This window comes from Podarcis bocagei, assembly GCF_964188305.1.
Source record: "Podarcis bocagei genome assembly, chromosome: 13".
Lineage (NCBI taxonomy): Eukaryota > Metazoa > Chordata > Lepidosauria > Squamata > Lacertidae > Podarcis > Podarcis bocagei.
In genome coordinates this window covers 44,393,804-44,409,091 of record NC_138138.1, presented here as the reverse complement: position 1 = coordinate 44,409,091, position 15,288 = coordinate 44,393,804, and the positions used below count along the sequence as shown (strand labels likewise).

At 42.4% G+C, this 15,288-nt stretch overlaps 1 protein-coding gene across 1 annotated transcript; it reads right to left on the bottom strand.

The window, feature by feature from the left end:
* Positions 1 to 4,746: 4,746 nt before the first annotated feature.
* Positions 4,747 to 10,085, bottom strand: LOC308571936 (vomeronasal type-2 receptor 26-like). The gene is made up of 4 exons (XM_081167588.1): positions 9,234 to 10,085; positions 7,882 to 8,109; positions 6,733 to 6,859; positions 4,747 to 5,706 (listed from the first exon to the last, which is right to left on the bottom strand). Exons 1-4 carry the CDS (start codon positions 10,065 to 10,067, stop codon positions 4,805 to 4,807), a joined length of 2,091 nt encoding a protein of 696 aa, XP_081023714.1. The 5' UTR covers positions 10,068 to 10,085; the 3' UTR covers positions 4,747 to 4,804.
* Positions 10,086 to 15,288: the final 5,203 nt, after the last annotated feature.

Below are 15,288 nucleotides of genomic sequence, written 5' to 3'. Positions count from 1 at the left end.
CATGATGCACATGCCCCATCACACAGCAAAACTGTGCTGATTCTTCTCACACTTTATTTATGAACATTTATTTCACTAGTGAATCAGCTGCTAACTACTCTTACATACCATGCCCCAAACAGCAGATAACCTAGACATCATGTAGCTATCTAAAAATTGCAAGCAATTTCCCGTTTCCAACAGCAATTCAATTTGGATACCCTCCTCACTAAGCAGAAATTGCTACATAACTAAAAACCGCTGTTGAGGTAGAAGCCCACTCTCCCATCAGAGGCTTTGGGATATCAGTGGTGTAGATGTGTGTGTCAGATAGGGGGAGTGACATATATTTTTTCTGGTATTACAACCTTTCCCCTTATTCAGGTTTCCTTCTTTCTTTCTTTCATCTATTATAATTATGGACCGCCTTTATGTTCCAAGTATCTCAAGGTGGTGTACATGGTTCTTCTTCCAATTTCATCTTTCTGGTATTGCAACCTTTCACCTTATTCAGGTTCCTTCCTTCCTTCCTTCCTTCCTTCCTTCCTTCCTTCCTTCCTTCCTTCCTTCCTTCCATCTATTATAATTATGTACCACCTTTATTTTCCAAGGATCTCAAGGTGGTTTTAGTGGTTCTCCTTCCAATTTCAGCTTCACCCTGAACTGCTGATACACCCTGAACTGATGCCAAAGAACCTGCCTCTTTATGCAAGCTAATAGAGGTATTGTACATAGGTGTCCTACCTGCGGAATCTTAAAGATATCCAAAACAGTAGCCACATAAAAGGAGATTTCAGAATCCAGTCCCCCAATGACCCCTGCCAGATAACTTTCAACATCACATATATAATTAGGGACAAATTTCTTCACCATGGATAAAAGTAGCAGCGTGGCAAGGTATGTGCTCCTTGCATTGGAATAGCTGTCATATAAGCGAAAGCCCAAGGTGATGTTTGGTAGGATGTGAGGGTCTTCGTTGATCTCCTTGACTGCAAATGCCAAGGCCACGATGTGCTGGTAACTCTTAGGCACCACCCTTGAATGAGAGTTGCAAACTGTTTTAATAGGAACATCAAGAGTTATTTCCTTTTCGATATCAACGCAGTAGTTAATCATACTGAGTTCAGTGGGGTTAACTCTCAGTCTGCTCTACTGTTGAACAGCTCTTATGAATAGAAAGTTATTTTTGATGTTTAGTTCAAATCTCCTATCTTGTAACTTGAATACCCTGATTTGGAGCAAGAGAAAACAAGTGTGTTCCATCTACCTGGTGACAGCCCTTGAGATATTTGAAAATGGCTATCATATTTCCCCTCAGTCTCATCATAACTAACATACCAAACTCCCTCAACCGCTCCTCATAAGGCTTGGTTTCCAGATCATCTTTGCTGCCCTCCCCTGTACATGTTCCAACTTGCCAATATCCCTTACACACCTGAAGTCTTTTTCTGACTCTTACAACATCTCTAGTCTTTCTGGTCTCTCCCTGTAATGTCCTCGTTTTCATGAGGCAGTGATGGTCCTTGGAATTCACTGTATTCTATACTTCTTAATAAGTACCTTTCAGTGATGAAACAAACAGTAGCGTAAGATCAAAAAAATGAAACCATAAGAACCTTCAGTATCAGAACAGGTTTTTAAAAAATCATTCTTAGTAATACTCTAGTTCAGATAAAGTTTATCAATATTGGCTATTCAAAGGAGCTCTCCCAGACACACAAATATACATCATTTTCAATACATTTCTATTCATTTCCCTATCCAGAAATTGGAATTTACCCCATATTGTCTTAATTCACAAGAGATTCCTGAAGTTTTTTGCCCCACCATATGTCCCATTCAAATCTAAAGTGGTTTTCCCCAGGTAAATTAGAAGAAGTTTGCAACTCTATGTTTGATCATTCCTCTGCTGTAATAAATGAGTGGCTTAGTACTTACACAAGCTCTTCAGGCAGCACTGGTGGGGGTTCTTCAGCGAATGTTAATGGAGAGGCGATGAAGCCACCATGGGAAACAATGCCACCAATGAGGAACTCTCCTGGCTGATGATACGTGTGAAGTGGACTGTGTGGACCTTGGAGTCTGCATTTCTCTAAGTGAGCCTGACATACTTTGTAAGGAAACAGTTCCAGCAGCAAGACCACTAAAACCACCATTCTCAATTCAAAGGCAACTGTTTGATCTACACAGAAACCACTATTTCTCTGGCAATAGTATAATTAACTTCTCCAAGATAAAAGCTGTCTCATTTGAATGGTACTTTATTTACCTGAAGCGATACAATCTGGGAGTATCCAAGATCAGACTTGAGGCTCCCAGACCCTATTTAAATTATTCTGGTAATTTTAGTATCCCTTGCGTTACTTTTGCCAGTGGCCATTGAAAGTCCACAGGGTTTTTTGAGAAGCCACAGCTTTAATAATAGCCCTGTTAATAACCAAGCTGGAATGTAGTTATTTATTCAATGCTTGCAAACCCCTGTGGTATTGCAGAAGAAAATGTGTTTATCACATATATGGAAATATTGTGTTAAATTCCCTTTCAGTGGATAATAAGGGGCCAGTGGTGTATTGGTGATGTTAGGAGTTCATAATAGAAGACCTTGTAAACAATGGAGACTCCAAAATGTAGTACGGTGTTGTCAGCATCTTGAAATTTAACTGAGTAGACCTGGATTCACATCAACCACGTGGCATGAGAACAATGGCTGCTCACCACTTTTTCAGGGGGCGAGAGTTGTGTTCCCTCACTCTCAGCCTCCTTCCCCAATAGCCTAGGCACACACATTTGCTGGCCTTTGAAGGGAAATTCTCCTTGGCCGGTGGATCTCAAAAGGGACAGGTCTTTCCAACCCAAAAGGCACTATAAATGGGCCGCTCATTGGTGTCTCCCATAGGGCACTGCCTTCCTGGCTGTAGGCATTGGCTGCTGTCTCATCTGGCCAGGCAGTGAGGCTTAAAAGGGCAGTTGCAGGAGGCTCTCGCAGCACGGTTGGGTGAAGAGCGACACCCTCCCAGCCTCCCTTATTATTTCCAATTACAATTCACAATTCCAATCACAATTCATAACACTCGCATCTATACTAAAAATGCAATCCGTGCACAGCAATCAAAGTTTAATTTATATTTTGTGTGTTATTTCATATATTAAGAAAGGAGATGATTTGTCCCCTTCCTCCACCCCCAGATGAGAACAGGAATTGAATTGTGGTGGAGTCTCCTTCTTTGGAGGTCTTTAATCAGAGGCTTGACAACCATATGTCAGGAGTGCTCTGATGGTGTTTCCTGCTTGGCAGGGGGTTGGACTCGATGGCCCTTGTGGTCTCTTCCAACTCTATGATTCTATGATTCTATGAATCTCGATGGGTGCTGTTTGCATAGGAGCACCCTGAAACTAGCTGGATCAAATTTTTCCCCAAACCAGCTGCTAAGCAGAAGTTTCTGCTTTCTGCACGGGGCGCAGAATCTTACAGACACTCATTAACAAGCATAGTTAACTTGCTGTATAACAGTGCAGATGTCTATGCAGAAATAAGTGTTTTAAGATTTAATGGGCCTTACTCCCAGAGAAGGGAGCACAAGCTGGCAATGTAGGCTCTGGTTTATGGTTGAAACTATGAGAAAGCAGTGGCTTTTTGCCCTTAAGAGCTGTATAACAGGAGGTATAATTCAGAGGTTAAGCCTGGATTCCAGAAAACTGAGGTCCATTATAGGAATACAGATGCAATCTGAAGATTCTCTTTCCTCTTTGATTCCACTTTCAATCTGATTAAACTCTGGTTTACTTGTATTCTCCATTCATCATGGTTAGGTCTAATCAATTTTATCTGCTAATCAAACGTTGGCTGAAGGATGCCAACAGTCAGTGGAAAGTCCAACAATATACTTCCCAGAAATATAATACGTATTTGTATTAAGTATATAGTGTTCTGATCCATCACTTGTGTTGGTGAAAATAAAACTTTTCAGTTGTGGCTTTGTTGAATGCTTTTCCCAGTGAACTGTGCATGGTTCTTTGTTGCCATCTTTTCCAAGCACCAGGGCAGAAATCATTCACACTTTCTTAACTAGTTCTCTGAATTTCACCAAGGAGACCTGATTCAGACAAAATCTTGGGGGGAGGGAATCCAATTTAATGGGGGGTGAATTATTTCACAGTGCATAGATAATATATAGAACTCACTGCCAAAGGAAACAATGTTGAAGACAGTGCATTTGCTTTTGGATATGGCTTGAAGGTTTAATCTCACTGTAAACAAGTGGTACAGTGACAATAAAGTATTTCTATTTCCCACAGGAATCTGATTGGTCAGTGTGAGTACAGGCTGCCGTACAAGATGGGCCATTGGCCTGACTCAAGAGGATCATCTTACATCTCTATGATTTTGAGTATGGATAGGTTGATGATGAAATCTGACTGTGAGCAGTACCAAACAAGAGACCATAAATGAATACTCAAATATTCCATGGCCTGCAATAGTACAGTTTCACATTATGCTGAAAGCTGTGAGAATTAAGGCTAGATACTGTGCTCACTTCGGCAGCACATATACGAGAATTAAGGCTACATACAGATTTGCTTACTTGTATATTTTGACAAGAATTGCTCTGAGTCTTCTTGTCAACACATGCTACAAGAGAATAATGTATGTGGAAATGTATTCCTCAAAGCAAATGAGTGAATTTTACAAAGGAAATTTCAACTATGGGAATTTGGAGTCTAGAAAAAATTGTAAAAGGGAGCAGCTGAATTTATATTTGCAAATATTCTACTGTAAACTCAAAGAAAAGCACAAAATACAGCAGATGACAGGTTTCTCATTTCTTTAATTTTTCTTCCTTATTAGCTGTTCCCTATTGTTCAGCTCAGGCCTCAGAATGATTATGTAACATTTGGGGAAGAAGATGCAAACCAGCAACCCACCACCGGAGGCTAAGATAGAGAAGATCTCCACAGCTACCATATCTTTTCCCTTGGTGCTCAGGTAGGAGGCAATAAAAGACAGCCAAACACTGCAGAAGACCAACATGCTGAAAGTGATAAACTTGGCTTCATTGAAACTGTCTGGTAACTTCCTGGCAAGGAAAGCCACAGCAAAACTTACAGTGGCCAGGCAGCTCATGTAGATGAGGACACAGTAAAACATGGCCACAGACCCTTCATTACATTCCAGTATAATTTCTTCTGTCATTGAGTGCATGTCCACATCTGGGTATGGGGGAGAGGTTGCCAGCCACACAGTGCATATGCCTGCTTGAACAATGGAGCAGGAAAGGAGAATGGTGTGGCCTAGTCCTTTGCCCACCCATTTCCTCATCCTGGATTCTGGTTTTGTAGCCATGAAGGCCAAAACCACCATGAAGGTTTTTGCCAGGACACAAGAAACAGCAGTTGAGAAGATGATGCCAAAAGCTGTTTGTCGGAGGAGGCACGTCACCTTGTCAGGTCGGCCAATGAAGAGCAATGCACAAAGGAAGCAGAGCAGGAGAGAGATGAGGAGAGTATAGGTGAGGTTTTGGTTGTTTGCAATGACAATGGGTGTGTCGTGGTGTTTCATAAATGTACCTAGTACCAGAGCTGTGATGAAGGAAAGGAAAAGAGAAAATGAGGCTAAACTGATGCCCAAAGGTTCTTCATAAGACAAGAAGCTTATATCTTTGGGTAGACATGCATCACGGTTTCTGCTTGGATAGTATTTGTCTGGACATTTATGACAGTCATTCATATCTGGGGGGAAACAAATATATTAGGTCTTACATTTCAATTTGGTGAAAGGTTTACTTTCTGTCTGAGAAGAAAAGAGCCCTATTTAAATCAAAGGACATGTTTAGTACTGTTTTATGCTATGCAATGTAGCATTGGTGTAATCTAAGCTTTCTCTATGTCATGGATATGCCACTAAACCACATGAGACTGTGCGGGGGAAAGTACAGTGGTACCTCGGGTTACATACGCTTCAGGTTACATACACTTCAGGTTACAGACTCCGCTAACCCAGAAATAATACCTCGCGTTAAGAACTTTGCTTCAGGATGAGAACAGAAATCAAGCGGCAGTGCAGTGGCAGTGGGAGGATCCATTAGCTAAAGTGGTGCTTCAGGTTAAGAACAGTTTCAGATTTAGATCGTATCTCCGGAATGAATTAAGTTTGTAACCAGAGGTACCACTGTAGTCCAAAGTGCTTAATTCTGCACAGAAGGTTCAACTGGCCTCTGGGGACACCGAGGAGAGATGCAGGCAGGTTCCCCCGATGTGGCTTCCTCTTTGGGTGGTTTACCCTTACTGACTTCCTGCAAAGGGGGCAGGAGTCTCATATAGTCCTTTGCCAATGCCTAAGCCAATACCACTCACATTTCTGTAATCAATAAAGTTGTGGCCCAAAATTTTGCCCAATAACCTTAAACTAAGATTCTGTGTCAGTGTGAATCTTATTCTAACAAGGGGCTGGTTTGGGGGCCTTGCCAAAGAAGAAGAAGAAGAAGAAGAAGAAGAAGAAGAAGAAGAAGAAGAAGAAGAAGAAGAAGAAGAAGAAGAAGAAGTGCTTTGAACCACATACCATCCAACTACTCTGAATGCATGGTCATTCTCATTTGATTAGCATATTTAAACTATCTGAAAGGCAATGATCAGAAAGAGGCAGGATCACACACACAGTAGATTATCTCTTTTGAAAAGTAAACTCAGCCGTCCTTACAACACCTTTCAGTTATTAGTGCTGAGTTTGGATCTATTTAATCTATTTATTTCTCCTACCATCCTGGTTTGAAATCTTTCCCTCTGCACATGGGATGCAATCGTAGCAGCAAGGTGGCTGTCCCTCCTTCACTTTCTTGCTGGATCCTGGAAGACATGTCTCAGTACAGAGAGATAGAGGCCGAGTCTATTCCGTAAATTAAAGAGCAGAAGGATCAGCAAAAGAACAATGAATTTGGAAATCTTCATGTTCCTGGGCCCCTCTCTATGTTACTAAGCTGAGTCAGCATTTCAGCAAGATGTAAAATGGTTGGTTTTTTTTAGTAAAGTGGTACCTTGGGTTACATACGCTTCAGGTTACATACGCTTCTGGTTAAAGACTCCGCTAACCCAGAAATAGTGCTTCAGGTTAAGTACTTTGCTTCAGGATGAGAACAGAAATCGTGCTCCGGCGGTGCGTCAGCAGCAGGAGGCCCCATTAGCTAAAGTGGTGCTTCAGGTTAAGAACAGTTTCAGGTTAAGAACGGACCTCCGGAACGAATTAAGTACTTAACCTGAGGTACCACTGTATTGGTAATGTTTGAAGTGATGTCATACTCCCTCTATTGTTCTGGGATTTGTAGGTGTTGTGATTACATAGCAGTTCCCCACTTTTTAGCAAGAAAGGCAAAATCTTGGGGCTTATCCTCTTTTCCTCAGTTAAAAACCAGTATTTTATAATTGTTAAGAAATATTTATAAAATATTTATAAATATAATAAAATAAAATATTTGCCTTTATTCCATTAGTGACTTCTAGCAGTAAGCTTTTGGCTCTTAATCTGGTACTTGGATGAAGAAGAAGTGTTTGGATTGGATATCCCACTTTATCACTACCCTAAGGAGTCTCAAAGTGGCTAACATTCTCCTTTCCCTTCCTCCCCCACAACAAACACTCTGTGAGGTGAGTGAGGCTGAAAGACTTCAGAGAAGTGTGACTAGCCCAAGGTCACCCAGCAGCTGCATGTGGAGGAGCAAGGACACGAACCCAGTTCACCAGATTACGAGTCTACCGCTCCTAGCCACTAAACCACACTGGCTCTCTGTATGCATTGGTCATGTTCTACACAGGAACATGCAGTTTAAAGGACAGTGAGTAGACATGCAGGTGAATGACCATTGCTTAGGCAATACTGAATTTCTTTGGAATTATCTGATAATGTGGTCCAACCTGATTAAACCAACTGTGCCATGTTATGGCATCTTCATCAAGGATGAATGATTGGTCTCGAGAAGTTTGCGGATCTATCCTCCCAACGCTTACTCTGTGTAAACTTTGGTTGGAGAATATAATCCAATTGACAATATCTAAGCTAGATACCACCTCTCCATTCTGGTTGATGAAGACCACATCTCCGGCCGTATTGTTAAATGAGATGCTTCTCAGAAAGTGATGGAGCTAAATTGAAAACAGAAAAGGCAATTGTTTGGAAAAAGCTGCAGTATAATGCAGGGTAGAGCATTATTTTTTTCTTCCTGTAGGAAAAACCTACAGCAATTGGTGGGGGTGAATCAGTCAAGTGTCAGGGGCTTCAGGTCCAAGCATGGAGAGAACACCAATTTTCTCTCTTCCACATCCCTCTCTCCCCCTCTCCCATTTTTACAGCTTTCTTTATCTCCCCCACCCCACACCTCTTTCCCTCTTTTCCTCTTCATCTCTGGAGACACCACAGTGGTGTATGATCACATGATCTTGTGGGAATGTTCTGGGGTGCAGGAGAAGATATATTGACTAATTATATCCTTATCCAACTTGTGCTAACAAGTTCCCAAAATATCAACAGAGTTTATAAACATTCCCCTTTAAGTTCGCAACGGTAACGTGAGCACAGGTTCGCTAGAACCTCTATAATAATTACTCTGGTAATTTCCCCTTTGTTCCCTCTTAAAATACAAGACACAACACAGTCTTTATAAAAGTATAAAAGAGTTTACTCACGTTCTGTTCACAACATGATCCCAGAAGGCAGACAGGCTTAAAAAGGTTACATATATTTAGAATCTATCTTGTTGCAAGATAGACCTTATCTCCTCTCTTGGCTGAGAGCCAAGAGTGCATCTTTAGATGCTTCCTCATCGAAGGAAAATGGCAGAGAAAGAGAGATGGCTGCCTGCCCTGTGCTTTTGTCATTACCTGCACAGGTGAGGCCACACCCACCTCTGGTCGCATGCGGAGGAAGTCCGTCCCCAGGAAGTTTACCTGCTTGCTGGACAGACATCCCTCCCCATGTTCTAACATGTACACTCTATGAATGTTGTCATTGACTGCTCCTGTGTTTACATCCCACAGATCTGAGGGAGGATTTGGTGTATATGGGATACAGAGAATGCTAAACATCTCTCTTGACCTTTACCACTGCTTCTTATCTGTGAATGCAGTGGCATCTCAGTGGTCTGAAAAGTTCTCTGATAGAAGTGCTTTTTCATGTCTGAGATGAATGAGCAAGGTGACAACACTGTGGAAACCCATACCTTGTGGGGGAATAACAGGCCTCTTCCAGTTGAGGATGCTTAGCCGATTACCTGCCAAAGCTGTGGATTCGGATTCTTCCCTCTCCATCCATACGCCATTCCTCTGTGTCTGAGTCTGGATGTGAACATAGCATGTAAAGCATGGGCCATGGCATAGACAGCACAGTGGATACTGTAACTGTGGCCTGTCATGCTCATTTCAAAAAATGATCCAGGAAGGCTCTCCAGCTTCTCTTCTCCCGTGCAAATATTCCCCTCCACCTTGTCTGAAGTCATATCTGGGAATACACATCCAAAGGCCTGTTGCCAGAAGTCCCTGATAAAACCGTCCCCATCTGTGCTGGAAGGGTTTCTGTGCACAACATACTGATGAAATCCTGGTGGGTTTCTGAAGTGAATCTCAAAGGCTATAACACCATTGAATATTCCTGCATCCCAGTTCCTTTGAATGACAAATGAAGTGAACTCAACCTGGGAAGTTGTTATCCATACTTTACCCTTTAAGTAAGTCATGTCATCATGTTCTGAAAGGTATGGAAGCCATCTAAAAGTTGCCATGGAATAAGATTCTCCATGGGCAACTATTACATTAGCTGTGCTGCTAAAAATTTTATGGTTTATACTTGTCCCCTGTTGTAGCATGCCATACATTTCAGAAATAAAACTTAAACTGGGGATTCTTTCTAGGAATGCAAAGCAGACACCACTCTTGGTAAATATTGGAGAGATGGTTTGCAGAAATCTTTCTCCATTGTCATTGTCCATTGCAAGGACTCCAATCCATGTCCACCTGAAATGCAGAAGCAAAGAGAGAATTCCCTCATACTGAAGGGCTTCTGAGGCTGCCATCTGGTAGAAGGGAAGCCCTGGGCTTTTATCATTCATCACTGGAGCAGAGCCATAAATGAGCTAAAAAGTAAATGGAAGAAGAGAAGAGACAAAGTAGATTCCTTTCACAGTATTCATATACATTATGTGGTGAACCCTGTTAGTCAAATATGCCCTTTGTCAACATTTCAGGGTTTGGTGCATCTCTCTCATTTATACAAAAGACATACATGCAGATGGGCTGAAAACTGGGATCATCTCTCATTTGTGGTTTGGAAACCTGTGCTTTGCTGAATGGAGAGGGACACTGTGTCTGTTTTTTACTATTTTTATGAATTTTGTTAACACTTGATGTCTGGAGCAGGGCATTGTGTCTACTTCACTTAAAAACAAACAAAAGTTTTTTATGTCATTGCAAAATTTGGCAGGGTCTTGTACAATGGATAAAACTGAATGGGGGAACATACCATGCCCCAAACAGCAGATTTCCTGGACATTTTCTGGCTTTGTCAGAATTGCAACTTGGGTTAGATGCACATTTTTTCTCTGCAGCTTCATCTTTCTTCTTCATGATGCACATGCCCCATCACACGGCAAAACTGTGCCAATTCTTCTCAGACTTTATTTATGAGCATTTATTTCACTTGTGAATCAGCTGCTATCTACTATTACTTTTCTCCTGCGTAACTGGATTCTATCTGCAATTTCCAATACCTTCCCTGTGTCTTTCATTATGGCGGGTGTGCTAAAAAGGAATAGTTATTGTACTGGCTCCTACTTGTAAGGTTTTTTTAGCTGTAACCCTTTCCCCCAGTTCCCGAGCTACATATTTGACATGCCCTCCTCACTAATTTTTCCATTGGCACCTAAAATCTTATTGCATTTATCCAGTAAGCAATTATCCCTCTCCCTCAGAAACTCATTTCAGATACCCTCCTAACTAAGCAGAAAATGATGCATAATGATAAACTGTTGGTGAGAGAGAAGCCCACTCTCCCATCAGCACCCTTTGGCATATACTGTAAGTGATCTAAATGTGTGTGTAAGACAGGGAAAGTTACATATTTTTTGAGGTATTGCAACCTTCCCCTTTATTCAGGTTTGTCTGTCTGTCTGTCTGTTTGTTTCCGTATATTACAATTATGTACCATCTTCATTTTCCAAGGGTCTCAAGGTGGTGTACATGGTTGTCCTTGCAATTTCATCTTCACCCTGAACTGATGCTGAGGAACCTGCCTCTTCCTCTATGCAAGCTATTAGAGGTATTGTACATAGGTGTCCTACCTGTGGAATCTTATAGATATCCAAAACAGTGGCCACATAAAAAGAGATGTCAGAATCCAGTCCCCCAATGACCCCAGTCAGATTATTTTCAACATCACATAGATAGTTTGGGACAAATTTCTTCACCATGGATAAAAGCAGCAGTGTGGCAAGATATGTGCTCCTTGCACTGATATAGCTGTCATATAAGTGGAAGCCAAAGGTGATATTGGGTAGGATGTGAGGGTCTTCGTTGATCTCCTTGACTGCAAATGCCAAGGCCACGATGTGCTGGTAACCCTTAGGCACCACCCTAGAATGAGAGTTGCAAACTGTATCAGCAGGAACTTCAACAGATCTTTCCTTTTATACAATAGTTAATCATACTGAGTTCAGGGGGGTTTACACTCTGCCCGTTCTAGTATTTATTAGATCTTATCAGTGGAAAGTTCTTCCTGATGTTTAGTTGAAATTTCCTTTCTTGTAACTTGAATACCCTGATTTGGAGCAAGAGAAATCAAGTGTGTTCCATCTTCCTGGTGACAGCCCTTGAGATATTTGAAAATGGCTATCATTCCTCCCGTCAGTCTCATCATAGCTAAACCCATCAAACTCCCCCAACCATTCCTCATGAGGCTTGGTTTCCAGACCATCTTTGTTGCCCTCCTCTGCACATGTTTCAGCTTGCTAATACGTATCCTTCTTAAATTGTGGTGGTCAGAACTGGATACAGGACTCCAGGTGACCAATGCAGAATAGAGCAGTACTATTACTTCCTTTGATCAGGACACGATACTTCTGTTGATGTAGATCCCTTGAACCTTTCCACATTTACTACTGGCAAGCCAAGTGTCCCTCATCTTCGATTTGTGCATTTGTCTCTACTGAAATTCATGTTGTTACTTTTGTCCCAGTTTTCCAATATTTTAAGGTGTATCTAGAGTAGGGGTTGCTAATGTGGGGCTCATGGGATGTCTTCCCTTACATGTTGGAGGTCTTTTTCTGACACTTACAAAGTCCCTGGTCTCTCTGGTCTCTCTCTGCAGTGACTTCCTTTTCGTGAGTCAGTGCTGGTGGTTCTTTACGTCATAATAAGTACCTTTCAGTGCTGAAACAAATTTTAGTCTAAGTTCAGAAAATGAAAGCATAAGAACCTTCAGTTTCAGAACAGGTTTTTAAGAATTCATTCTGACTAACACTCTAGTAGTTCAGATAAAGTCTATCAAAATTTGCTGTTCAAAAGGCCTCTCCCAGACACACAAACGTGCATACATTTCAATACATTTATATTCTTTTCTCTATCCAGAAATGCAATTTCTCCAGTATTCTCTTAATTCACAAGAGATTCCTTCCAGTTTTTTTGCCCCAGCATAAGTCCCATTCATATCTAAAGTGGATTTCCCCAGGTAAAAGTGTAAAAGTTTGCAGTCTCAGTCATTATTCTGAGGCTGCAACTCTAGGTTTGATCATTACATGGATGTAATAAATGAGTGGCTTACACAAGCTGTTCAGGCTGCGCTGGTGGGGGTTCCTCAGTGAATGTTGCCGGAGAGGAGAAGAATCCACCATGTGAAACAATGCCACCAACGAGGAACTCTCCTGGCTGATGATACGTGTGAAGTGGATGGTTTGGCCCATGGAGGATGCATTTCGCTATGTGAGCCAGACATACATTGTAAGAAATCAGTTCCAGCAGCCAGAAAACTAAAACCACCATTCTCAGTACAAAGGCAACTGTCTGTTCTACATGGAACCCATGATTTCTCTGGCAATATTATAATTAGCTTCTCCAAAATAAAAATTGTCTCATTTGAACGGTAGTTAAGTTTCTTGAGACGATTCAATCTGGGAGTTTGAATGATCAGACTTGTGGATCCCAGACCCTATTTAAATTATTCTGGTTAATTTTAGTATCCTTTCCGTTACTTTTGCAAATGGCCCCTGAAAGTCCAGAGGGAATTTTGAGGAGCAGCGGATTCAATTATAGCCCTGTTAATAACCAAGCTGGAATTTAGTTATTTATTCAATGCTTGCGAACCCCTGTGGAATTGCAGAAGAAAATGTGTTTGTCACATATTCAGAACTATTGTGTTAAATTCCCTTTCAGTGGATAATAAGGGGCCAATGGTGTATTGGTGATAATAATAATAATAATAATAATAATAATAATAATAATAATAATAATAATAATTTATTATTTGTACCCCGCCCATCTGGCTGGGTTTCCCCAGCCACTCTGGGCGGCTTCCACAGAAACCAAAAAACACTAAAATATCATACATTAAAAGCTTCCCTGAATAGGGCCGCCTTAAGATGTCTTCTGAATGTCAGGTAGTTGTCCATCACCTTGACATCCAATGGGAGGGCATTCCACAGGGCGGGCGCCACCACCGAAAAGGCCCTCTGCCTGGTTCCCTGTAGCTTCGCTTCTCGGAATGAGGGAACCACCAGAAGGCCCTCGGCGCTGGACCTCAGTGTCCGGGCAGAACAATGGGGGTGGAGACGCTCCTTCAGGTATACTGGGCCGAAGCCGTTTAGGGCTTTAAAGGTCAACACCAACACTTTGAATTGTGCTCGGAAACGTACTGGGAGCCAATGTAGGTCTTTCAAGACCGGTGTTATGTGGTCTCGGCGGCCGCCCCCAGTCACCAGTCTAGCTGCCGCATTCTGGATTAGCTGTAGTTTCCGAGTCACCTTCAAAGGTAGCCCCACGTAGAGCGCATTGCAGTAGTCCAAGCGGGAGATAACTAGAGCATGCACCACTCTGGCCAGACAGTCAGCGGGCAGGTAGGGTCTCAGCCTGCGTACCAGGTGGAGTTGGTAGACAGCTGCCCTGGATACAGAATTGACCTGTGCCTCCATGGACAGCTGTGAGTCCAAAATGACTCCCAGGCTACGCACCTGGTCCTTCATGGGCACAGTTACCCTATTCAGGACCAGGGAGTCCTCCACACCAGCCCGCCCCCTGTCCCCCAAAAACAGTACTTCTGTCTTGTCAGGATTCAACTTCAATCCATTAGCCGCCATCCATGGTGAAGTTAGAAGTTCATAATAGAAGACCTTGTAAACAATGGAGACTCCTAAATGTAGTACGGTGTTGTCAGCATCTTGAAATTTGACTGAGTGGACAAGGATCCAAATGAAACATGTGGCAATGACCCCTCACCACTTTTCCAGGGGGCGACAGTGTGTTCCCTCACTCTCAGCCTCCTTCCCCAATGGCCTAGGCACACAAATTTGCTGGCCTTTGGAGGGAAATTCTCCTTGGCTGGTGGATCTCAAAAAGGAAGGGTCTTTCCAACCCAAAAGGCACCATAAATGGGCCACTCACTGGTGCCTCTTGGAGGGCAGTGCATTGCTGGCTGTGGCTATTGGCCGCTTTCTCGTCTGGCCTGGCAATGAGGCTTAAAAGGGTGGTTCCAGGAGGCTCTCGCAGCAAGGCTGGGTGAAGAGCAACACCCTCCCACCCTCCCTTTTTACTTCCATTCACAATTCAGGTCAATTTATTATCGTGCTTGTAAAATGTATTTTCCTTTTCAGGTCATGATCTAACAGAGGTTTTCTCCCAAAGCGTCATTCCGTTTAACCACTTTATTTTACTTCTGCCTGCTGACCTTACTATGTTTGCTTACGGGTGCCATATTCGGAGCTGGGAAGGAATTTGCCTATAGACAAATTGGCTAGCCTGGAGGTTTTGCCTTCCTAATAGCAAAACATCAAAACTTTTGGTGGTTAAGCCATTGGGTGGAATCCCAGTCTTCAAGTGCTGGGTGAAGTAGCGCCTCACTAAGTACCGAATGAGTGATGTATTCTGGGTACCCCATTAGCTCTACCTGCACACAAAATTACCTTGAGACCTGCCTGATTGGTCACCCCAGGTTGAGGGTGATGGAACTGTGTAAAGCCTTCATATTTGTGCCATTTTCTGCACCCATTACCCATATGACTTCACCAGGTACTGGTGCCTAAAGCTCTGTACAGCCTGGGACCTAGAAACCTGAAAGATTGTCTAATG